This window comes from Trachypithecus francoisi, unplaced genomic scaffold (genome assembly GCF_009764315.1).
Source record: "Trachypithecus francoisi isolate TF-2019V2 unplaced genomic scaffold, Tfra_2.0 Lachesis_group6, whole genome shotgun sequence".
NCBI lineage: Eukaryota > Metazoa > Chordata > Mammalia > Primates > Cercopithecidae > Trachypithecus > Trachypithecus francoisi.
In genome coordinates this window covers 81,943,967-81,968,396 of record NW_022681471.1, presented here as the reverse complement: position 1 = coordinate 81,968,396, position 24,430 = coordinate 81,943,967, and the positions used below count along the sequence as shown (strand labels likewise).

The window sequence follows — 24,430 nt, the reverse complement described above, 5'->3', positions numbered from 1 at the left end:
TTTCACTTCCTTTGTTAATTTACTTCTAAGTATATTGTTTGTTTGTAGCTATTGTAAATGGGTTTGATTTCTTAATTTCTCTTTTGATAGTTTGTTATTAGTGTATAGAATGCTACTGATTTTTATATGCTTATTTTTGTATCTCACAACTGTCCTAATTGTATTTATCTGTTCTAACAGTTTTTTGGTGAAGTCTTTCAGGTTTTCTATATATAAGATCATTTTGTCAGCCAACAGAGAAAATTTTAGTTCTTCCTTTTCTGTTAGAGTGCCTTTTATTTCTTTTTCTTCTAATTGCTTTTTGAAAATAAGTGATGAATTTGGGCACCCTTGTCATATTATTTATTAAATATTATCTTTGGGACTCTCCTCTCTCTACTCTGTAACTCCTATTATATTTTTTAATTCTTGAATTTTCGATTCAGTGTATGCATGTGTTTGTTTGTTACATACACATTACAAGCGTAATGATGGGGACTCTGTTTCTAGTGTACCCAAACCAAATTATTGAACATTGTACTCAATAGGTAATTTTCAGTTCTCACTCCACTCCTATCCATTCCCATTTTGGAGTTCCCAGTGTCTATTATCTTTATCTTTATGTCCAAGTTTACCCATTTCTTGCTCCCAAATATAAATGAGAACCGGCAATATTTGATTTTCTGCTTTTAAGTTAGTTCACTTAGAATAATGGCCTCCATCTCCATCAATGCCACTGCAAAAACATGATTTCATAATTTTTTAAATGGCTGCATAGTATTCCATGGTATATATACCACATCTTCTTTATCCAGTCAACCACTGGTGGACACTTGGATTGGTTCCATGACTTTGCTATTGTGAATAGTGCTGCGATGAACATACAAGTGCAGGTGTCTTTTTTATATAAAGATTTATTTTCCTTTGGGTAGATACTCAGTAGTGGGGTTGCTATGTAGAATAGTAGTTCTATTTTTATTTCTTTCCAATATCGCCATCCTATTTTCCATAGAAGTTGAACGAATTTACATTTTCACCACAGGGTACATGCATTCCATTTTCTCTGTATCCATGCCAACATGTGATGTTTTTTGACTTTTTATTAATATCCATTCTGACTGGTATAAGGTGATATCTCAATGTAGTTTTAATTTGCATTTCTCTGATGATTAGTGATGCTGAGAATTTTTTTATGTGTTTATTGGCTGATGGTATTTCTTCTTTTGAGAAGTGTCTGTTCATGTCATTTGCCCAGTTTTTAATGGAGTTGGTTGTTTTACTCTTGTTAAGCTGTTTGAGTTCTACGTAGATTCTGGATATTCGTTTTTTGTTGGAAACATGATTTGCAAATAGTATGACCCATTCTGAAGGGGATCTGTCTACTTTGTTGATTATTTATTTTGCTATGCAGAAGCTTTTAGTTTAAGTCTCATTGTCTATTTTTGTTTTTGTTGCTGTTGCTTTTGGGATCTTCATCATAAATTACTTGCCTAGGCTAATGGCCAAAAGAATTTTTCCTAGGTTTTATTCAAGAATTTTAATAGTTTTGGGTCTTACATTTATGTCTTAATCCATCATGAGTTAATTTTTCTATATGGTGAGAGATAGGGATCAAGTTTCTTTCTTTGGCATATGGCTAGCCACTGTTCCAAGTACTGTTTATTGAACAGGGTATTCTTTCCCCATTGTTTGTTTTAGTCAACTTTATCAAAGATAAGTTGGTTTTAGGTGGTATGTGGCTTTATTTCTGGGTTCTCTATTCTGTTACATTCACCTTTGTGCCCATTTTTTCTTTTTATTATACTTTAAGTTCTAGGGTACATGTGCACAACATGCAGGTTTGTTACATATGTATACATGTGCCATGTTGGTGTACTGCACCCATCAACTCGTCAGCACTCATCAACTCGTCATTTACATCAGGTGTCCATTTTTTTAAACCAGTACTGTGCTGCTTTAATTACTATAACTTGTAGTGTAATTGAAGTCAGACAACGTGATGCTTCCAGATTTGTCCTTTTGCTTACGAGTGCTTTGGCTAATCAGTGTTTCTTTTTCATTCTATATGAACTTCAGAATAGCTTTTATCTAACTCTGTGTAAAATGATGCTGGTAATTTGATACACATTACATTGGTTCTTTGGATTGCTTTGGTTGATATAGTCATTTAAACATATCGATTCTTCAAATTCATGAGAATTGGGGTTTGTTTTTTCATTTTTTTGTGGTATATATTTTTTCATCAATGTTTTGTAGTTCTCTTTGTGGAGATCTTTCACCTCTGTGGTTAAATGTATTTCTAAGTATTTTGTTTTGTGTGTATGGCAGTTGTAAATTGATTCAGGTCTTAATTTCATTCTCAGCTTTGTGTATAGAAGTTCTACTGATTTTTGCATGTTGATTTTGTATTCTGAGACTATACGCAAGTTGTGTATTGAGTCTAGGAGTCTATTGGAGGAGTCTGTGAGGTTTTCTAGGTATATGATCACATCATTAGCAAATGGAAATAATTTAGCTTTCTATTTTCCAATTTGGATGCCTTTTATTTTCTTTCTTTTGCTGGGTTGCTCTGGCTAAGACTTCCAGTAATATGTTGAATAGAAATCAAGAGTAGACGTTTTTGTCTCATTCTCTCTCTTAGGGGAGATACTTTAACCTTTTGCCCATTCAATATGATGTTGGTTGTGCATTTCTTATAAATGACTCATTATTTTGGCGTTTGTTTCTTCCATGCCTAATTTGTTGAGGGTTTTTAATCGTAAATGGGTATTGTGGTTTTTTGAATGCTTTTTATGCATCTATTGAGATAATTATATCCTTGCTACCCTTACATAAATCCCAGTTGATTGTGATAAATTATCTTTTGATGTGCTGTTGAATTTTGTTTACTAGCATTTTGTTGAGGATTTTTGCATCTGTGTTCAGCAGGAATATTGGTCTGTAGTTTTTTGGTCGTTCTTGTGTTTTTGCATGGTTTTAATATCATGGAGATACTGGATTTGTACAATGATTTAGAGAGGTATTCCTCCACTTTGATTTTTTGGAATAGCCTCAGTAGGATGACACCAGATCTTTTTTGTACATCTGGCAAAACCTGACTGAATCTGTCTGTTCCTGGGCTTTTGTTTTTTGCACGATTTGTATTACTGATTAGATTACTGATTAGATTTCTTTGTTGGAAGATTTATATTACTGATTCGATTTTTTTTTAACTTATTTGTGGTGTTCAGATTTTCTATTTCTTCCTAATTCAATCTTGAGAAGTTGTATGTTTCCAGGAAACTATCCATTTTCTCTAGATGTTCTAGTTTGTGTTTATAGAATTGTCCATTTTAGTCCCTGATTGTCTTTTGTGTTTCTATGGCATAAATTGTAATATCACCTTTATCATTTCTGACTTTGCTTATTTGAATCTTCTCTGTTTCTTGTTTGTTTTTTGATTAGTCCAGCTAGGGGTCTGTTAGTTTTTTTCTAATGCTTTCAAATAACTAAATTTTCTTTCATTAATACTTTTTAGCTTTTTTTGGTCTCAATCTTATTAGTTAACCCTGGATTTGTTATTTCTTTTCTTCTGCTGGCTTAGGGTTTGTTTGTTCATATTTTTATATTTCCTTAAGGTGTGACATTAGGTTAATTTTAGAGCCTCTCTCCTTTTATGTAGGAATTTAATGCTATAAACTTTCATTTTAGCACTTTTTTTGCTGTGTTGTAGATGTTTTGTTATATTGTGTCTGTTTTTATACACTTCAATTTTTTTATTTCTGCCTTAATTTCATTGTTCACACACAAAAAATTTAAGAATAAGTTGTTAGTTTTCATGTATTAGCGTAGTTTTGAGAGTTCTTCTTGTTATTGCTTTCTAAATGTATTCCACTGTGGTTTGAGAAGAGACTTGATATTATTTTACCTTTTTGAATGCATTGAGACTTGCTTTCTGGCCAAGCATATGGTCAATTTTGGAGAATGTTCCATGCACAAGTGAGAAGAATGTATATTCTGGGGTATTGGGTAAGCTATGGTGTAAATGTCTGCTAGGACCATTTGATCTATAATCCAGTTAAATCTTTGTTGATTTTCTGCCTTGATTATCTGCCTAGTGATATCAGTGGGGTGTTAAAGTCCCACTATTGATATATTGCTATCAATCTATTTTCTTAAGTCTAGAAGTATATTTTTTATAAATCTGGATGCTCCAGTGTCTGTTGCACATCTATTTTAAATAATTCAATCTTCTTCTTGTATTGGAGCTGTTCTTAAATATAATTTCCTTATTTATATTTTTAGTATCACTGTTGAGCTAAAGTCTGTTTTATCTGATATGAAAGTGGTTATTCCTGCTTGCTTTTTTTTTTCATTTGCATGGTGTATCTTTTTCCGCCATTTTACTTTGAGTCTGATGGTGTCTTTAGCCAGTAGATGGGTCTTTTATAGACTGCAGATGGCTGGGTCTTATTTTGTGACTCTGTATCCTTTAAGTGGAGTATTTAGGCCATTTACATTCAAGATTAATATTGATATGTGAAGTTTTCTTCCTATCACAATAGTGTTAGTTATTTGGAGTTTCCATTTTGTTATTGCTTTGTAGAATCTGTGAATTTTGTATTTACGTGTCTTTGTCTGACGGCAAGTATCTTTCATGTGTTTTCAAGTTTAGAATTCATTTAAGCATTTTTTTGTATGTCCAATCTAGTGGTGTTTTTCTTTTTTAATTTTACATTAATTTCTGGGATACAGGTACAGAACGTGCAGGTTTGTTACATAGGTATACATGTGCCATGGTGGTTTCCTGCACCTATCAGCCCGTCATTTAGGCTTTAAGCACTGCATGCATTAGGTATTTATCCAAATGCTCTCCCTCTCCTTACCCCCTGCCCCCGACAGACCTCAGTGTGTGATGTTCCCCTCCCTGTGTCCATGTGTTCTCATTGTTCAACTCCCACTTATGAGTGAGAACATGTGGTATTTGTTTTTATGTTCCTGTGTTAGTTTGCTGAGAATTATGGCTTCCAGCTTCATCCATGTTCCTGAAAATGACAAGAACTTATTCTTTTTTATGGCTGCATAGTATTCCATGGTATATATGTGCCATATTTTCTTTACCTAATCTATTACTGATTGACATTTTGGTTAGTTCCAAGTCTTTGCTATTGTAAATAGTGCTGCAATAAACATATGTGTGCATGTGTCTTTATAGTAGAATGATTTATACTCCTTTGGGTATATATGCAGTAATGGGATTTCTGGATCAAATGGTATTTCTGGTTCTAGATCCTTGAGGAATTGCCACATTGTCTTCCACAATCATTGAACTAATTTACACTCCCACCAACAGTGTAAAAGCATTTCTATTTCTCCACAGCCTCACCAGCATCTGTTGTTTCCTGGTTTGTTAATTATTGTCATTCTAACTGGCGTGAGATGCTATCTCATTGTGGTTTTGATTTACATTTCTCTAATCACCAGTGATGAGGAGCATATTTTCATATATTTTTTGACTGAATAAATGTCTTCTTTTGAGAAGTGTCTGTTCATATCCTTCACCCAATTTTTGATGGGATTGTTTGTTTCTTTCTTGAAAATTTGTTTAAGTTCCTTCTAGATCGTGGATATTAGACCTTTGTCAGATTGGTAGTGTGCAAAATTTTTTGCCATTTTTTAGGTTACCTGTTCACTCTGATGCTAATTTCTTTTGCTGAGAAGAAGCTCTTTAATTTGATTAGATTTCATTTGTCAACTTGGGCTTTTGTTGCAACTGCTTTGGTGTTTTATTCATGAAGTATTTGCCCATGCCTATGTCCAGAATGGTATTGCCTAGGTTTTCTTCTGGGTTTGTATGATTTTGGTTTTACATTTAATTCTTTAATCCATACTGAGTTAATTTTTGTATAAAATGTAAGGAAGGATTCAGTTTCTGTTTTCTGCATATGGCTAGCCAGTTTTTTCAGCATCTTTATTAAATAGGATATCCTTTCCCCATTGCTTGTTTTTGTCAGGTTTATCGAAGATCAGATGGTTGTAGCTGTGTGGTGTTATTTCTGAGGTCTCTGTTCTGTTCCATTGATCTATATATCTGTTTTGGTACCAGTACGATGCTCCTTTGGTTACTGACCCTTGTAGTATAGTTTGAAGTCAGGTGACATGATTCCTCCAGCTTTGTTCTTTTTGCTTAGGATTGCCTTGGCTATATGGGCTCTTTTCTGGTTCCATATGAAATTTAAAGTAGTTATTTATAATTCTGTGAAGAAAGTCAATGATAGCTGATGGGGATAACATTGAATTTATAATTACTTCAGGCCACATGGACATTTTCACGATATTGATTCTTCCTATCCATGAGCTTGAATTAATTTTCCATTTGTTTATGTCCTTTCTTATTTCCTTCAGAAGTGGTTTGTAGTTCTCCTTGAAGAGGTCTTTCACGTCTAATGTAAGTTGCATTTCTAGGTATTTTATTCTCTTTGCAGCAATTGTGAATGGGAGCTTAATCATGATTTGGCTTTCTGCTCGTCTATTGTTTGTGTATAGGAATATTTCTGGTTTTTGTACATTGATTTTGTATCCTGAGACTTTGTTGAAGTTGCTTATCAGCAACTTATGGAGTTTTTGAGCTGAGACAATTAGGTTTTCTAAATATACAATAACATCATCTGCAAATAGAGACAATTTGACTTCCTCTCTTCTGTTTGAATATGCTTCATTTATTTTTCTTGCCTGATTTCCCTGGCCAGAACTTTCAATACTATGTTGAATAGGAGTGGTGAGAGAGGGCATCCTTGTCTTCTTCTGGGTTTCAAAGGGAATGCTACCAGCTTTTACACATTCAGTATGATATTGGCTATAAGTTTGTCGTAAATAGCTCTTATTATTTTGAGATGTGTTCCATCAATACCTAGCTTATTGAGAGCTTTTAGCATGAAAGGATGTTGGATTTTATCAAAGGCCCTTTCTACACCTTTTGAGATAATCATGTGGTTTGGGTCACTGGTTCTGTTTATCTGATGGATTATGTTTATTGATTTTCGTATGTTGAACCAGCCTTGCATCCCAGGGATTAAGAAGACTTGATCATGGTTGACAAGCTTTTTGATGTGCTGCTGAATTCGGTTTCCCAGTATTTTATTGAGGATTTTCACACTGATGTTCATCACAGATGTTGGCCTGAAATTTTCCTTTTTTGTTGTGTCTCTGCCAGGTTTTGGTATCAGGAAGCTGCTGGCCTCATAAGATGTGTTAAGGAGGAGTCCCTCTTATTCTGTTTTTTGGAATAGTTTCAGAAGGAATGGTACCAGCTCCTCTTTGTACATCTGGTAGAATTTGACTGTGAATCTGTCTGGTCCTGGGCTTTTGTTGTTGTTTGGCTCTTTTTTTAAATTACTGCCTCAATTTCAGAATTTGTTATTGGTCTATTCAGGGATTCGAGTTCTTCCTGGTTTAGTCTTGGGAGGGTGTAAGTGTCCAGGAATTTATCCATTTCTTCTATGTTTTCTAGTTTATTTGTATAGTGGTGTTTATAGTATTCTCTGATGGTAATTTGTTTTTCTGTGGAATCAGTGGTGATGAACCCTTTATCATTTTTTATTGTGTCTATTTGTTTCTTCTCTTTTTTTCGTTATTAGTCTGTATAGTGATCTATTTATTTTGTTAATCTTTAAAAAAAAAACAGCTCCTGGAGTCATTGATTTTTTGAAGGATTTTCTTGTCTCGATATCTTTCAGTTCTGCTCTGATCTTAGTTATTTCTTATCTTCTGTTAGCTTCTGAATTGTTTGCTCCTGCTTCTCTAATTCTTTTAATTGTGATGGTAGGGTGTCAATTTTACATCTTTCATGCTTTCACATGTGGGCATTTAGTGCTATTAATTTTCCTCAAACACTGGTTTAACTGTGTCTTGGAGATTACAGTAGGTTGTGTCTTTGTTCTCATTGGTTTCAATAAACTTATTTATTTCTACCTTAATTTCGTTATTTACCCAGTAGTCATTCAGGAGCAGGTTGTGCAGTTTCCATGTAGTTGTGTGGTTTTTAGTGAGTTTCTTAATCCTGAGTTCTAATTTGATTTCACTGTGTCTGAGAGACTAATTGTTTTCTAATTTTTGCATTGCTGAGCAGTGTTTAACTTTCAATATGTGGTCGATTTTAGAATAAGTACTATGTGGTGCTGAGAAGAATGTATATTCTGTTGATTTGTGGTGGAGAGATCTTTAGATGTCTATTAGGTCTGCTTGGTCCAGAACTGAGTTCAAATCCTGAAAATCCTTTTTAATTTTCTGTCTCATTGATCTGTCTAATATAGACAGTGGGGTGTTAAAGTCTCTCACTATTATTGGTGGGAGTGTACACCTCTTGTAGATTTCTAAGATCTTGTTTTTTTGAATCTGGGTGTTCCTGTTTTGGGTGCATATATATTTAGGATAGTTAGCTCTTCTTGTTGCATTGATTCCTTTACCATTATGTAATGCCCTTCTTTGCCTTTTGGATCATTGTTGGTTTAATGTCTGTTTTATCAAAGAATAGGATGCTACCTCTGCTTTCTTTTGCTTTACATTGCTGTGGTAAATCTTTCTCCATCCCTTATTTGAGCCTATTGGGTCTTTGCACATGAGATGGTCTCCTGAATACAGCACACTAATGGGTCTTGCTCGTATCCAATTTGCCGGTCTGTGTTTTTTTTATTGGGGCTTTAGCCATTTACATTTAAGGTTAATATTGTTATGTGTGAAATGATCCTGTCATTATGATGCTAGCTGGTTATTTTTCCCATTAGTTGATGCAGTTCTTCGTAGTTTTGATGGTCTTTACATTTGGTTATTTTTTGCAGTGGCTGATACCGGTTTATCCTTTCCATATTTAGTGCTTCTTCAGGAGCTCTTTTAAGGCAGCTTTGGTGGTAACAAAATTCTTTAGTATCTGTTTGTCTTTGAAGGATTTTATTTCTCCTTCTCTTATGAAGCTTAGTTTGTTTGGATATGAAATTCTGGTTTGAAAACCATTTTCTTTAGGAAAGTTGAATGTTTGTCTCCACTCTCTCAGACTTGTAGGGGTTTTCTGCAGATTAATCCATTGTTGGTCTCTTGTGCTTCCCTTTGTAGGTAACTTGACCTTTCTCTTTGGCTGCTCTTAACATTTTTACCTTCATTTCAACCTTGGAGAATCTGATGATGAGGTGTCTTGGGATTGCTCTACTTGAGGAGTATCTTTTTTTTTTATTTTTTTATTTATTTATTTTTTTCTTTTTTTATTTTTTATATACTTTAAGTTCTAGGTACATGTGCATAACGTTATATCATGTATAACTCCCCAATGCAATCCCTCCTCCTCCCCCCTCCCCATGATAGGCCCCAGTGTGTGATGTTCCCCTTCCCGAGTCCAAGTGATCTCATTGTTCAGTTCCCACCTATGAGTGAGAACATGCGGTGTTTGGTTTTCTCTTCTTGTGATAGTTTGCTAAGAATGATGGTTTCCAGCTGCATCCATGTCCCTACAAAGGACGCAAACTCATCCTTTTTGATGGCTGCATAGTATTCCATGGTGTATATGTGCCACATTTTCTTAATCCAGTCTGTCACAGATGGACATTTGGGTTGATTCCAAGTCTTTGCTATTGTGAATAGTGCCGCAATAAACATACGTGTGCATGTGTCTTTGTAGTAGAGTAATTTATAATCCTTTGGGTATATACCCAGTAGTGGGATGGCTGGGTCATATGGTACATCTAGTTCTAGATCCTTGAGGAATCGCCATACTGTTTTCCATAATGGTTGAACTAGTTTACAATCCCACCAACAGTGTAAAAGTGTTCCTATTTCTCCACATCCTCTCCAACACCTGTTGTTTCCTGACTTCTTAATGATTGCCATTCTAACTGGTGTGAGATGGTATCTCATTGTGGTTTTGATTTGCATTTCTCTGATGGCGAGTGATGATGAGCATTTTTTCATGTGTCTGTTGGCTGTATGGATGTCTTCTTTTGAGAAATGTCTGTTCATATCCTTTCCCACTTTTTGATGGGGTTGTTTGTTTTTTTCTTGTAATTTGTTTGAGTTCTTTGTAGATTCTGGATATTAGCCTTTGTCAGATGAGTAGGTTGCAAAAATTTTCTCCCATTCTGTAGGTTGCCTGTTCACTCTGATGGTAGTTTTTTTGCTGTGCAAAAGCTCTTTAGTTTAATTAGATCCCATTTGTCAATTTTGGCTTTTGCTGCCGTTGCTTTGGTGTTTTAGACATGAAGTCCTTGCCCATGCCTATGTCCTGAATGGTACTACCTAGATTTTCTTCTAGGGTTTTTATGGTATTAGGTCTAACATTTAAGTCTCTAATCCATCTTGAATTAATTTTCGTATAAGGGGTAAGGAAAGGATCCAGTTTCAGCTTTCTACTTATGGCTAGCCAATTTTCCCAGCACCATTTATTAAATAGGGAATCCTTCCCCATTTCTTGTTTTCTCAGGTTTGTCAAAGATCAGATGGCTGTAGATGTGTGGTATTATTTCTGAGGACTCTGTTCTGTTCCATTGGTCTATATCTCTGTTTGTGGTACCAGTACCATGCTGTTTTGGTTACTGTAGCCTTGTAGTATAGTTTGAAGTCAGGTAGCGTGACGCCTCCAGCTTTGTCCTTTTGACTTAGGATTGTCTTGGCAATGCGGGCTCTTTTTTGTTCCATATGAACTTTAAAGCAGTTTTTTCCAATTCTGTGAAGAAAGTCATTGGTAGCTTGATGGGGATGGCATTGAATCTATAAATCACCTTGGGCAGTATGGCCATTTTCACGATATTGATTCTTCCTATCCATGAGCATGGTATGTTCTTCCATTTGTTTGTGTCCTCTTTGATTTCACTGAGCAGTGGTTTGTAGTTCTCCTTGAAGAGGTCCTTTACATCCCTTGTAAGCTGGATTCCTAGGTATTTTATTCTCTTTGAAGCAATTGTGAATGGAAGTTCATTCCTGATTTGGCTCTCTGCTTGTCTGTTACTGGTGTATAAGAATGCTTGTGATTTTTGCACATTAATTTTGTATCCTGAGACTTTGCTGAAGTTGCTTATCAGCTTAAGGAGATTTTGGGCTGAGACGATGGGTTTTTCTAAATATACAATCATGTCATCTGCAAACAGGGACAATTTGACTTCTTCTTTTCCTAACTGGATACCCTTGATTTCTTTCTCTTGCCTGATTGCCCTAGCCAGAACTTCCAACACTATGTTGAATAGGAGTGGTGAGAGAGGGCATCCCTGTCTTGTGCCAGTTTTCAAAGGGAATTTTTCCAGTTTTTGCCCATTCAGTATGATATTAGCTGTGGGTTTGTCATAAATAGCTCTTATTATTTTGAGGTACGTTCCATCAATACCGAATTTATTGAGCGTTTTTAGCATAAAGGGCTGTTGAATTTTGTCAAAAGCCTTTTCTGCATCTATTGAGATAATCATGTGGTTCTTGTCTTTGGTTCTGTTTATATGCTGGATTACGTTTATTGATTTGCGAATGTTGAACCAGCCTTGCATCCCAGGGATGAAGCCCACTTGATCATGGTGGATAAGCTTTTTGATGTGCTGCTGAATCCGGTTTGCCAGTATTTTATTGAGATTTTTGCATCGATGTTCATCAGGGATATTGGTCTAAAATTCTCTTTTTTTTGTTGTGTCTCTGCCAGGCTTTGGTATCAGGATGATGTTGGCCTCATAAAATGAGTTAGGGAGGATTCCCTCTTTTTCTATTGATTGGAATAGTTTCAGAAGGAATGGTACCAGCTCCTCCTTGTACCTCTGGTAGAATTCAGCTGTGAATCCATCTGGTCCTGGACTTTTTTGGTTGGTAGGCTATTAATTGTTGCCTCAATTTCAGAGCCTGCTATTGGTCTATTCAGGGATTCAACTTCTTCCTGGTTCAGTCTTGGGAGAGTGTAAGTGTCCAGGAAATTATCCATTTCTTCTAGATTTTCTAGTTGATTTGCGTAGAGGCATTTATAGTATTCTCTGATGGTTGTTTGTATTTCTGTGGGGTCGGTGGTGATATCCCCTTTATCATTTTTATTGCGTCTATTTGATTCCTCTCTCTTTTCTTCTTTATTAGTCTTGCTAGCGGTCTGTCAATTTTGTTGATCTTTTCAAAAAACCAACTCCTGGATTCATTGATTTTTTGGAGGGTTTTTGTGTCTCTATCTCCTTCAGTTCTGCTCTGATCTTAGTTATTTCTTGCCTTCTGCTAGCTTTTGAATGTGTTTGCTCTTGCCTCTCTAGTTCTTTTAATTGTGATGTTAAAGTGTCAATTTTAGATCTTCCTGCTTTCTCTTGTGGGCATTTAGTGCTATAAATTCCCTCTACACACTGCTTTAAATGTGTCCCAGAGATTCTGGTATGTTGTATCTTTGTTCTCATTGGTTTCAAAGAACATCTTTATTTCTGCTTTCATTTCGTTATGTACCCAGTAGTCATTCAGGAGCAGGTTGTTCAGTTTCCATGTAGTTGAGCGGTTTTGATTGAGTTTCTTAGTCCTGAGTTCTAGTTTGATTGCACTGTGGTCTGAGAGACAGTTTGTTATAATTTCTGTTCTTGTACATTTGCTGAGGAGTGCTTTACTTCCAATTATGTGGTCAATTTTGGAATAAGTGCGATGTGGTGCTGAGAAGAATGTATATTCTGTTGATTTGGGGTGGAGAGTTCTATAGATGTCTATTAGGTCCGCTTGGTGCAGAGATGAGTTCAATTCCTGGATATCCTTGTTAACTTTCTGTCTCGTTGATCTGTCTAATGTTGACAGTGGAGTGTTGAAGTCTCCCATTATTATTGTATGGGAGTCTAAGTCTCTTTGTAGGTCTCTAAGGACTTGCTTTATGAATCTGGGTGCTCCTGTATTGGGTGCATATATATTTAGGAGAGTTAGCTCTTCCTGTTGAATTGATCCCTTTACCATTATGTAATGGCCTTCTTTGTCTCTTTTGATCTTTGATGGTTTAAAGTCTTTTTATCAGAGACTAGGATTGCAACCCCTGCTTTTTTTGTTCTCCATTTGCTTGGTAGATCTTTCTCCATCCTTTATTTTGAGCCTATGTATGTCTCTGCATGTGAGATGGGTCTCCTGAATACAGCAGACTGATGGGTCTTGACTCTTTATCCAGTTTGCCAGTCTGTGTCTTTTAATTGGAGCATTTAGTCCATTTACATTTAAGGTTAATATTGTTATGTGTGAACTTGATCCTGTCATTATGATATTAACTGGTTATTTTGCTCATTAGTTGATGCAGTTTCTTCCTAGCCTCGATGGTCTTTACATTTTGGCATGTTTTTGCAATGGCTGGTACCGGTTGTTCCTTTCCATGTTTAGGGCTTCCTTCAGGGTCTCTTGTAAGGCAGGCCTGGTGGTGACAAAATCTCTAAGCATTTGCTTATCTGTAAAGGATTTTATTTCTCCTTCACTGATGAAACTTAGTTTGGCTGGATATGAAATTCTGGGTTGAAAATTCTTTTCTTTAAGAACGTTGAATATTGGCCCCCACTCTCTTCTGGCTTGTAGAGTTTCTGCCGAGAGATCTGCTGTTAGTCTGATGGGCTTCCCTTTGTGGGTAACCCGACCTTTCTCTCTGGCTGCCCTTAAGATTTTTTCCTTCATTTCAACTTTGGTGAATCTGGCAATTATGTGTCTTGGAGTTGCTCTTCTGGAGGAGTATCTTTGTGGCGTTCTCTGTATTTCCTGAATTTGAATGTTGGCCTGCCCTACTAGGTTGGGGAAGTTCTCCTGGATGATATCCTGAAGAGTGTTTTCCAACTTGGTTCCATTTTCCCCCTCACTTTCAGGCACCCCAATCAGACGTAGATTTGGTCTTTTTACATAATCCCATACTTCTTGCAGGCTTTGTTCATTTCTTTTTTCTCTTTTTCTTTTGGTTTTCTCTTCTCGCTTCATTTCATTCATTTGATCCTCAATCGCTGATACTCTTTCTTCCAGTTGATCGAGTCGGTTACTGAAGCTTGTGCATTTGTCACGTATTTCTCGTGTCATGGTTTTCATCTCTGTCATTTCGTTTATGATCTTCTCTGCATTAATTAGTCTAGCTGTCAATTCTTCCACTTTTTTTTCAAGATTTTTAGTTTCTTTGCGCTGGGTACGTAATTCCTCCTTTAGCTCTGAGAGTTTGATGCTGAAGCCTTCTTCTCTCATCTCGTCAAAGTCATTCTCTGACCAGCTTTGATCCGTTGCTGGCGATGGGCTGCGCTCCTTTGCAGGGGGAGATGCGCTCTTATTTTTTGAATTTCCAGCTTTTCTGCCCTGCTTTTTCCCCATCTTTGTGGTTTTATCTGTCTCTGGTCTTTGATGATGGTGACGTACTGATGGGGTTTTGGTATAGGTGTCCTTCCTGTTTGATAGTTTTCCGTCTGACAGTCAGAAGGACTGTCTGTTGGTCTGTTGGAGATTGCTTGAGGTCCACTCCAGACCCTGTTTGCCTGGGTATCAGCAGCAGAGGTTGCCAAAGATAGAATATTGCTGAACAGCGAGTGTACCTGTCTGATTCTTCCTTTGGAAGTTTCCTCTCAGGTGGACTCCACCCTGTGAGGTGTGGGGTGTCAGACTGCCCCTAGTGGGGGATGTCTCCCAGCTAGGCTACTCAGGGGTCAGGGACCCACCTGAGCAGGCAGTCTGTCCGTTCTCAGATCTCAACCTCCGCGTTGGGAGATCCACGCTCTCCCCAAAGCTGTCAGACAGAGTCGTTCGCCTCTGCACCGCCCCCGCTGCTTTCCCTATTGGACCTCAGCTGTGGCCTGTCCCCAGAGGTGGAGTCTACAGAGACAGGCAGGTTTCCTTGAGCTGCTGTGAGCTCCACCCAGTTCGAGCTTCCCAGCGGCTTTGTTTACCTACTTAAGCCTCAGCAATGGCGGGCGCCCCTCCCCCAGCCTCGCTGCTGCCTTGCGGATAGATCGCTGCAGACGGCTGTGTTAGCAGTGAGGGAGGCTCCGTGGCGTGGGACCCTCCCGGCCAGGTGTGGGATATATTCTCCTGGTGTGCCTGTTTCCTTAAAGCGCAGTATTGGGTGGGAGTTACGCGATTTTCCAGGTGTTATGTGTCTCAGTTCCCCTGGCTAGGAAAACGGATTTCCTTCCCCCTTGCGCTTCCAGGTGAGGCGATGCCTCGCCCTGCTTCAGCTCACGCTGGTCAGGCTGCAGCAGCTGACCAGCACCGATTGTCCGGCACTCCCTAGAGAGATGACCCCAGTACCTCAGTTGAAAATGCAGAAATCACCGGTCTTCTGTGTTACTCGCGCTGGGAGTTGGAGACTGGAGCTGTTCCTATTCGGCCATCTTGCTCCGCCCCTCTACTTGAGGAGTATCTTAATGGTGTTTTCTGTATTTCCTGAATTTGAATGTTGGCCTGTTTTGCTACGTTCGGGAAGTTTTCCTCTATAATATCCTGAAATGTGTTGTCTAACTTGGTTCCATTCTCCCCATCACCTTCAGGGATCTCAGTCAGTCATGGGTTTGTTCTTTTCACTTTGTCCCATATTTCTTGGAGGCTTTGTTTTTTCCTTTTCACTCATTTTTTTCTAGTCTTGTAATCTTGCTTTATTTCAGTAAGGTGATTTTAAATCTGATATCCTTTCTTCCACTTGATCTATTCAGCTGTTGATACTTGTGTATGCTTCACAAAGTTCTCATGCTGTGTTTTTCAGCTCCATCATGTCATTTATATTCCTCTCTAAACTGGATATTTTAGTGAGCATTTCCTGTAACCTTTTATCAAGGTTTTTAGCTTCCTTGCCTTGCGTTAGAACATGCTCATTTAGCTCAGAGGAGTTTGTTATTACCCACATTCTGAAGCCCATTTATGTCAATTTGTCAATCTCATTCTCTATACAGTTTTGTGCCCTTGCTGGAGAGGAGTTGCAGTCATTTGGAGAAGAGGCATTCTGGATTTTGGAATTTTCAGCACTTTTGTGCTGTTTTTTTCCTCATCTTTATGTATTTATCTACCTTTGATTTTTGAGGCTGATAACCTTGGATGTGGTTTTATTTATTTATTTATTTATTTTTATTATACTTTAAGTTCTAAGGTACATGTGAATGACGTTTATATCATGTATAACTCCCCAGGATGTGGTTTTTGTGTGGAGTTCCTTTGTGTTGATGTTGTTGCTTTCTGTTTATTAGTTTTTCTTCTAACAGTCAGGCATCTCTTCTGCAGATTTCCTGCAGTTGCCAGAGGTCCGATCCAGACCCAGTTCTCCAGGGTATCACCAGTGGAGGCTGTAGAACAGCAAAGATTGCTGCCTGCTCCTTCCTCTGGAAGCTTTGTCCCAGAGGGCCACCAGCTTGATGCCAGCTGGAGCTCTCTCGTATGAAGTGTCATTCGACCCCTGTTGAGAGGGCTCTCCCAGTGGGATGTACAAGGTCAGGGACCCAGTTGAGGTGGCATTCGGTCCCTTGGCAGAGCTGGCGCACTGTGCTTTGAGAATCTCTCTTGTCAGGATTAGTTGTTCTCTTCAGAGCCAGCAGGCAGGAATGACGAAATCCGCTGAAGCTGCTCCCACAGCTACCCCTTCCCCCAGATGCTCTGTCCCAGGGAGATGGTGGTTTTGTCTGTAAGCACCCGACTGGGGCTGTTACTTGTCCTTCAGGGATGCCCTACCCAGTGAGGAGGAATCTAGGGATGCAATCTGGCCACAGCCACTTTGCTGTGCCCAGCCCAGACCTCCCAGCCTGCTCAGTGCTTTCAGGGGAAAAACTGCCTACCAAATCCTCAATAATGATAAACGCCACTCCCGCCACCAAGCTCAATTGTCCCAGGTCAACTTCAGACTGTTGTGCTGGCTGCATGAATTTCAAGCCAGTGGTTCTTAGCTTGCTGGGCTCCCTGGCAGTGGGACCTGCTGGGCAATACCACTTGGCTCCCTGACTGCAGCCCCCTTTCCAGGAGAGTGAACAGTTGTGTCTCACTGGGGTTCCAGGTGCCACTGGGGTTCTAGGTGCCACTGGGGTATGGAAAAAATACTCCAGCTATCTCAGCACCCAAACAGTCACCCAGTTTTGTGTTGAAACTCAGGGCCCTGGTGGTGTAGGCATGCAAGGGAATCTTCTGATCTGCAGATTGTGAAAACCATGGGAAAAGCATAGTAACCCAGCTGGGTAGCACAGTCCCTCGCAGTTACCCATTGCTGGGAGAGGGTGGTCCCCCAAATTCTTGTACTTCCTGGGTGAGGCAATGCCCCACCCTGCTTCTGCTCACTCTCCTGTGGGTTTGACCCACTGCCTAACCAGTCCCAGTGAGATGAACTGGGTACCTCACTTGAAAATTCAGAAATCATCCGCCTTCTGCATTGGTGTCACTGGTTGCTGCAGACCAGCTCTGCTTATATTCGGCCATCTTGGCTTCATTTCCTTGATTTTGTTGTTGTTGTTGTTGTTTGTTTGTTTGTTTTTTGCTTTCTTGGAAATATTTTATTTCTTCTTCATTTATGAAGTTTAGTTTGGCAGGATATAAACTTTTTGGCTGGCAGGTTTTTACTGTTTAAAGGAGTTAAAATATCCCCAGTCTATTCTGAGTTTTGGGAGTTTTGCAAAGAAGTCCACTCTTAGTCTGATTGGTTTTCTTTTATAGGTGCTTTGATCCTTTTCTCTACCTATCTTTAATGCTTTCTTCTTTGTTATTGACTTTAGATAGTGTGATCACTATATACTTTCATAATGTTTATTTTAAATAATATCTCACAGGTGTTCTCTGAGTTTCTTCTATGTGGATATCTTTCTAGCAAGATTAGCAAAATATTCCTGAATATTTCCTCACATATGTTTTCAAGGTTGTTTATGTTTTCTTCCTCTCTCTTAGAAATGCCAATATGTTATAGGTTTTTTTGCTTTACATAATCCCATATTTCACAAAGGCTTTGTTCCATTTTTTAAAATTGTTTTTTCTTTATTTTTGTGTGACCAGTTTAGTTTGAGAGACTGATCTTCAATCTCTGAAATTCTTTCTTCTACTTGGTCTAGTCTATTATTAAAGTGTTCAACTGTATTTTGAAATTCCTTAAGTGAATTTTTCATTTCCAGAAGTCCTGTTTGATTTTTTAAAAATATATTTATCTCTTCCTTCATTTTCTGAATTGCCCTCATAGTTTCTTTTTGGTTGGTTTTCAATCTTGTCTTAGATCTTGTGGAGCATCTTGACAATCCACAGTTTGAATTCTTTATCTGTCATTTCTGAGTTTCCATTTTGGTTAAGGTCCATTGCTAGAAAGCTAGTTTGACTCTTGTTGGTATCACAACATTCAGCTTTTTCATGGTGCCAGATTTCTTTTTTTTTTTTTTTTTTTTTTTTTGAGACGGAGTCTTGCTCTGTCGCCCGGGCTGGAGTGCAGTGGCCGGATCTCAGCTCACTGCAAGCTCCGCCTCCCGGGTTTACGCCATTCTCCTGCCTCAGCCTCCGGAGTAGCTGGGACTACAGGCGCCCGCCACCTCGCCCGGCTAGTTTTTTGTATTTTTAGTAGAGACGGGGTTTCACCGTGTTAGCCAGGATGGTCTCGATCTCCTGATCTTGTGATCCGCCCATCTCGGCTTCCCAAAGTGCTGGGATTACAGGCTTGAGCCACCGTGCCTGGCCATTTCTTATGCTGAGTTCTTCTCATCTTGAGGTATTGTCACTTACTTTTGAAATTTATTTTTGTTCAGATGATATTTGTTTTTTTGACAGAGTTTTGCTCTTGTTGCCCAGGCCAAAGTGCAATGGAGTGCAATCAATCTCAGCTCACCGCAAACTCCACCTCCCCAGTTCAAGCAATTCTCCTGCCTCAGCCTCCCAAGTAGCTGGGATTACAGGCATGGGCATGTGCCACCACACCCAGCAAATTTTGTATTTTTAGTAGAGATGGGGTTTCTCCATGTTGGTCAGGCTGGTCTCGAACTCCTGACCTCAGGTGATCCACCCAACTCGGCCTCCCAAAGTGCTGGGATTACAGGCTTGAGCCACTGCGCCTGGCCACTGGCAACTGTTTTATTGGGCTATGCAGTTTGACCTGCTAGCCAGGGGGTAGCACTTAAGGGTAATATGCAGATGTGGCACAAGCAGATAGGTATTTGATCTTTGTTTACTGTGAGAGGATCTCTGTTGTTTCAGGTAATGAGCTAGATAGTGGGGTTCCCAATGCCCTGAGCTTCCTTCTTGACTGTGGCTGGGGGAGACACACCTTATCTGATTTGGACCCTTTGGCTTGCCCACAAATACTCCAATGATGAGTACAGGCACCAGTCTTGATAAGGGTGACTGGGGGAACTCCTGGTACATACACTTAGGCCTCTGCTGGAAGTGAGGGGGTTGCACTGCCTCCATGTCCTAAATAGGCAGGAACACAATCTGTTCCCTTTTCACACCCTTGTCATAAGGCTTATCATGTACACTTCAGAAGCACGTTGTTGTCTCTCCAGGCCACAGTGTTTCTGAGAGCCAAGGAAAATGCCTCTCTTGCAACTTTCCATGGGGGTGTTTTTGAGGCAGAATATCTTTACTCACTCAACCCAAATACAGACAGCTTTATGGCTCACCTGTTCCTTGACATATTAATGTTGCTGCTTCATGTAAGGGAGAGGTCTGCTTTTCAGCCCATGTGGTGGGTGTCATTTGTGGTGGTGTGAGCTGGTTAGGTTAGTCTGACCTCAGGTGCCAGGAGGACTGGATAGGTACTAGCTGTGTTAGACTGGGCTAGGTAGCTCCCCAGTCCCCAGGTCCTTAGATGGCCCATTGGATGACATTTACGAGTCCTGAAGGAGCTGGACCTGGGTTTAGCCAGCCCAGAGTTCAGTGCTGTCTGTGTAATGGGGAGAGTTGGGTTGTTCCCTGGGTCACTGGCTGAACTCTCAGGCAGGTCAGGCAGACCAGTCACGTGGTGGGAACCTGAGGGTGGAAACTGGCCTGTGGTTATTGGGCTCTCCAAGGGGCTCTGGGCTGCAGCTGAAATACTCAGTTAGGGGCAGGCCAGCCACGCTGTGGACCTTTCACTGGGTAGGGCAGGTCCCCGAAGTTGGAAAAATGGACACTGGAATCTGTGAGGCACGTGGTACACTCACACTTTCCTCCTACAGATGTAGTGTTGGATTTTGTTGTGGGAGGCATGCACAGGTAGGTGTCAGCCTCCCTACTCTCTCCCTGGCCCAGAGGTGGCAGGGGCAAATTTAGTGGCAGTGGTGGCTACAAAATGGTTGGCAGCAACTTCTGGGATTTGGGCTGTCAAAGAAATGCCAAGCCATGGCCACAGTGTTCAAGCAGGGGCAGGGAAAGGTGCACTGGTGACCTGGAACCTACAAGCCCCATTTGGTGGGAAGCAGTAAAAGTGGGGAGTTGTGTGGCATGCAGTATACCTGTTGCTCCTTTGTACTTCAGCTGTGGTATCTGTGCTAAAGGCTGCAGAAGTGCCTAGCTTTCCCATTTCCTCCCTAGCCCAGGGGAAGGAGGGATGGCATAACTTCTGTTACTTAAACATTGGCTATTTTGATAGTGTCCCATAATTCTCAGACCTTCTTCATTATTTTTTCTTATACTTTCTTTAACTACCTTACCTTTCCTTAAATACTTTTACTTATAACGTTCCTTAACTACGTCTGAATTCATTATCAGTCGTTTCATAGATCTCTGTTTATTCAGGGTCTATAGAGGTTGACTAGTTTATTTTTGTGATTTTTTAGAAATTATTTGTAATTTTTGTGTTCTTGTTTTCGTGCCTATGCATTTGGGTACCTGGCCACCTCTTTCAGCCTTTGTAGGTGTTCTTTGGCAATGATAATCTTTCAGTATTTATTCTAACCTGGGATTTTGGGTGGACCAACTGATAGAACTGATAGCAACCCTGGACAGCTGACCTTGCTCTTGGGTTCTCTAGTTGGAGTGAGCTGCTGCCTGTAGTTTGAAATTGAGTGGAATGGTGAGCTGTGCTTTGTAGTCTGATGAGACAAGCAGCTGGGTTTTAATTTGGCAGTGCTGATGGCTGTTCTTTGCAATCACCTCTGATCAGATTGCATTGCATGCTGCCTTCCCCAGCAAAACAGTACTGCTGTTTGGAATCTGTAGTCAGTCAGGGCCATGTGCTTGTGCTCTTAGACTCGAGGAGGTCTCTGGGGTTACTGTTCAGCCACCTGGGACAAGCCAGGTTAGGTACTTCCTTTACAGGTATTCATGGATCAGCACTTGCCTTCTGGCCTGAGGAAGCCTTAAAGAGAACATTAAGCATTAGTGGGATTGTCATACAGTCAGTGGGGTTGGGTGGGGCCAGATGCTCTATTCCATGGATAATTACTGACCTAAAGTAGCTTCCAAGCCTGGAAAAGGCTCAAGGAGAGAAGTGACATTACATAAGGAAGCTGGCTAGGGACTTCAGCTATGCAAACCCATGGACTGTGGTTCCTGCAGAGCCATAGTTGGCTGCTTTCTGTCATTTAGCACCTTCATTGACAAAAGTGAAGAGCTACTGCCAAAATCCATGTGCTCATCATTGTGAGCCCCACCCCTTTTCTTCGTTTCTAACTAACCTCAGGTGCCCTAGCCCTGCTGGTATTCCCAATGTTTGTCATGGAGTGAGACAGGAGTGAGCTTCCTGTAAAGCACCTCACAACAATGAGGAAGCTGGATATATGTTTACAATTCTCTTTTCCCCTGCAGAAACATGAGCCCAGGGGAATCTTCTCTGGCACCCTTACAGCTTGAGAGAGGGTGATACGAAGTGAAACCATTCCTCTTACCCTTTGAATGCAGCCCTTATCTGTTCTGTGGCTGGAGGGGCTATCTCCCAAATTCAGGGATATTCATGAAAGTATTCTTATCTGTCAATAGTTGGTAGTGGATTTCTGTGAGGGGGACTGGAACTGGAGAACTCCTAGTTTGTTATCTTGCTGACATCACTCTCTCTACTTTCCTCTCAATTTACTTTTAATAAAGTAAAAAGTAAACCTTTATTAAAAGGTTTCAATACACTTCAGTGAAGAATTAATAGTCTTTTCATCAAATGGTTCTAGGACAACTGGGTATCTACATGCAAAAGAAGAAAGTTGGAGCCTTGCCACACACACAACGTATACAAAAACTAATGTAAAATAAATAGGAGACCTAAATGTAAAAGCTAAAATTCTAATATTGTTATAAGAAAACATGAGTACATCTTCATGACCTTGAGATAAAAGGCTTCCTAGATACAGCTTCAAAAGCACAGGCAACAAAAGAAAACACGATAAATTAGTGTTTGCCAAAATTAAAAAAAAAAAAAAAAAATATTTCAAAATATAGCTTCAATAATAAAAGAAAAGACACTGACCAGGGGAAAATATTTGCAAATATATAATGACTGGGGATTTATATTCCAAACATATGAAAAACTTTTACAACTCAATAATAAGACAATAACCCAACTTAAAATGCACAATGGATTTCAATAGACATTCCCTAAAGAAAACATACTAATTGCCCATAAGTGCATGAGAGAATGTTCAATGTAATTGTTCATTAGGGAAATGCATATTAAAACCACAAGGAGTTATCAATGCACATTCACTAAAATAGTTATAAACAAAAACGATAAGGGTTAATGAGCATGTGGAGTAACTGGAACCCTGATACATTTCTGGTAAGGCTATTGTTAAATTCATGCAGACTCTTTGGAAAACAGTTTGGCATTTTCTTAAAATGTTAAATGTAAATTTGTCATAAGACTCAACTATTTCATTCACCTATATATGTATATATATGCTCAAGAAATGAAAACAATATTCATACAAAGACTTATAAACAAATGTGTAATTATATTGCTGATTTTTGCAGCATAATTAGTAATAGCCAAAAGTCTTAGTCCAACTGTCCAGTAACTGGTGAATAGATAATCAAAATTTGGTATATTATTCAATGGAATAGTCTTTGTCCATAAAAGAATCATTTATATAAGCCTTGAAAACATTGTGCAGAATGGAAGAAATCAGACACAAATGTTACATATTATATAATGCAATTTCTAGAAACTGTTCAGAATAGGAAATCTATATAGATAAAAGTTAAATTACTGGATACTAGGGATTGGGGGAATAGAGAAATGGAGAGTAATTGCTGATTGGTGTGGAGTTTTTGGAGTGAATGATAAAAATATTCTCTAACTAGATTGTGGTGATGCTTGCACAATTCTGTAAATTTATTAGCAATCATTAAACTGTACATTTGAAATGCGGAATCTTATTTTATATAAATTATGCTACAATAAAGTTTTATAACAGCATGAATGAGGTAAACAATGACAAATCACAACTCTAGATTAGTGTGAAGTGATATTACAAAATGTTTATAACTTAAAAGAAAATCCATATGTTTAAGAATATATTATTCTCCTTTATAATTTACTCTGATTTTTCTGAAAGTGCTATGGAAAACAAGTTAGAATAACATCATGGGAAATAACTTTAGGCTATTATTCACACTTTCTGTATTCAGATCTCAATTACAGCTTTTGCTAGCCAAGTGATCATGGATGTGTTATCTAACTTCTCTATTCTTCAGTTATTTCATCAGAAAAATAGTGATAATTAATAGCTTCTATATCATTAGCATGTTGTAATGTCAAATATTTAACACAGGTGAAGTTCCTAATATTATTAAGTCCTAAGTAGATAGTAAATTGTAATTATATGTTTTCATCTATTGTCTTCATTATTGACAAAATAAATGAAGAAATATGTTTTCAGGAACAGGTCTTGATTTCTCACTTCTTTTGTTTGTTTTCTTTAGGTGTCTTCAATGCCCTGGGTTTGCCTGTGACCCAATGCCCACTGGGGCTGAATGTCAAAGGACTTCCTCTAGGCATCCAGGTTGTGGCTGGACCCTTTAATGATCATCTGACCCTGGCTGTGGCCCAGTACTTGGAGAAAACTTTTGGGGGCTGGGTCTGTCCAGGAAAGTTTTAGGAGGACCTTCTGCAAGATTAATGTGTGTGTGTGTGTGTGTGTGTGTGTGTGTGTGTGTGTGTGGTGGTGGTGGTGTTTCTATTAGTTGGGTGAAATCAAGCACCAGCAGGCAAGCAGAAAAACAACTGGGGAATTTATTGACTCATTTAGTTACTCTTTCTACTTTTATTTCCTTCTCTAACTGTGGTCTTAATAAAATGGTAATATTTGCTTCTTGCCTTTTTGTTACTGGAAAATTACGACATGTAAATGGACAAGTGCAATAAAGTTTCCTAAATGCTGGAATCATGTCTGCTTTGGGTACAGCAGGGAAATTAAAGAAGGGAATGTCCAGTGCTAAGGAGGGGATCTTAAAAAACTTTAGAGAAGAGAAGAGATGATGCTGAAACCAACAAATGGAGAGTTATGTGTTTTCCAGGCAGGCCATTAAGTAAGGGAATTCCAGTTAGAAGAAGCTACAGTGAAGAAGGCAAGGACATGCTGCTGTGAGTTAGTATGGCTGGCAGGGAACTGGAGGGGGGTATATAAGTAATGAGACTATGGTAAGGAAA

At 39.1% G+C, this 24,430-nt stretch overlaps 1 protein-coding gene across 4 annotated transcripts in view; it reads left to right on the top strand.

Moving 5' to 3' along the window:
* Nucleotides 1–24,164, top strand: part of FAAH2 (fatty acid amide hydrolase 2) — a 242,356-nt gene extending 218,192 nt beyond the window's left edge. For all 4 annotated transcript variants that reach the window (XM_033201025.1, XM_033201024.1, XM_033201023.1 and 1 more), the window contains one exon: nt 23,704–24,164. In XM_033201025.1, the coding sequence (XP_033056916.1) occupies nt 23,704–23,879 (176 nt within the window). In that variant the 3' untranslated portion in view covers nt 23,880–24,164. The remainder of the gene's footprint in view (nt 1–23,703) is intronic.
* Nucleotides 24,165–24,430: the final 266 nt, after the last annotated feature.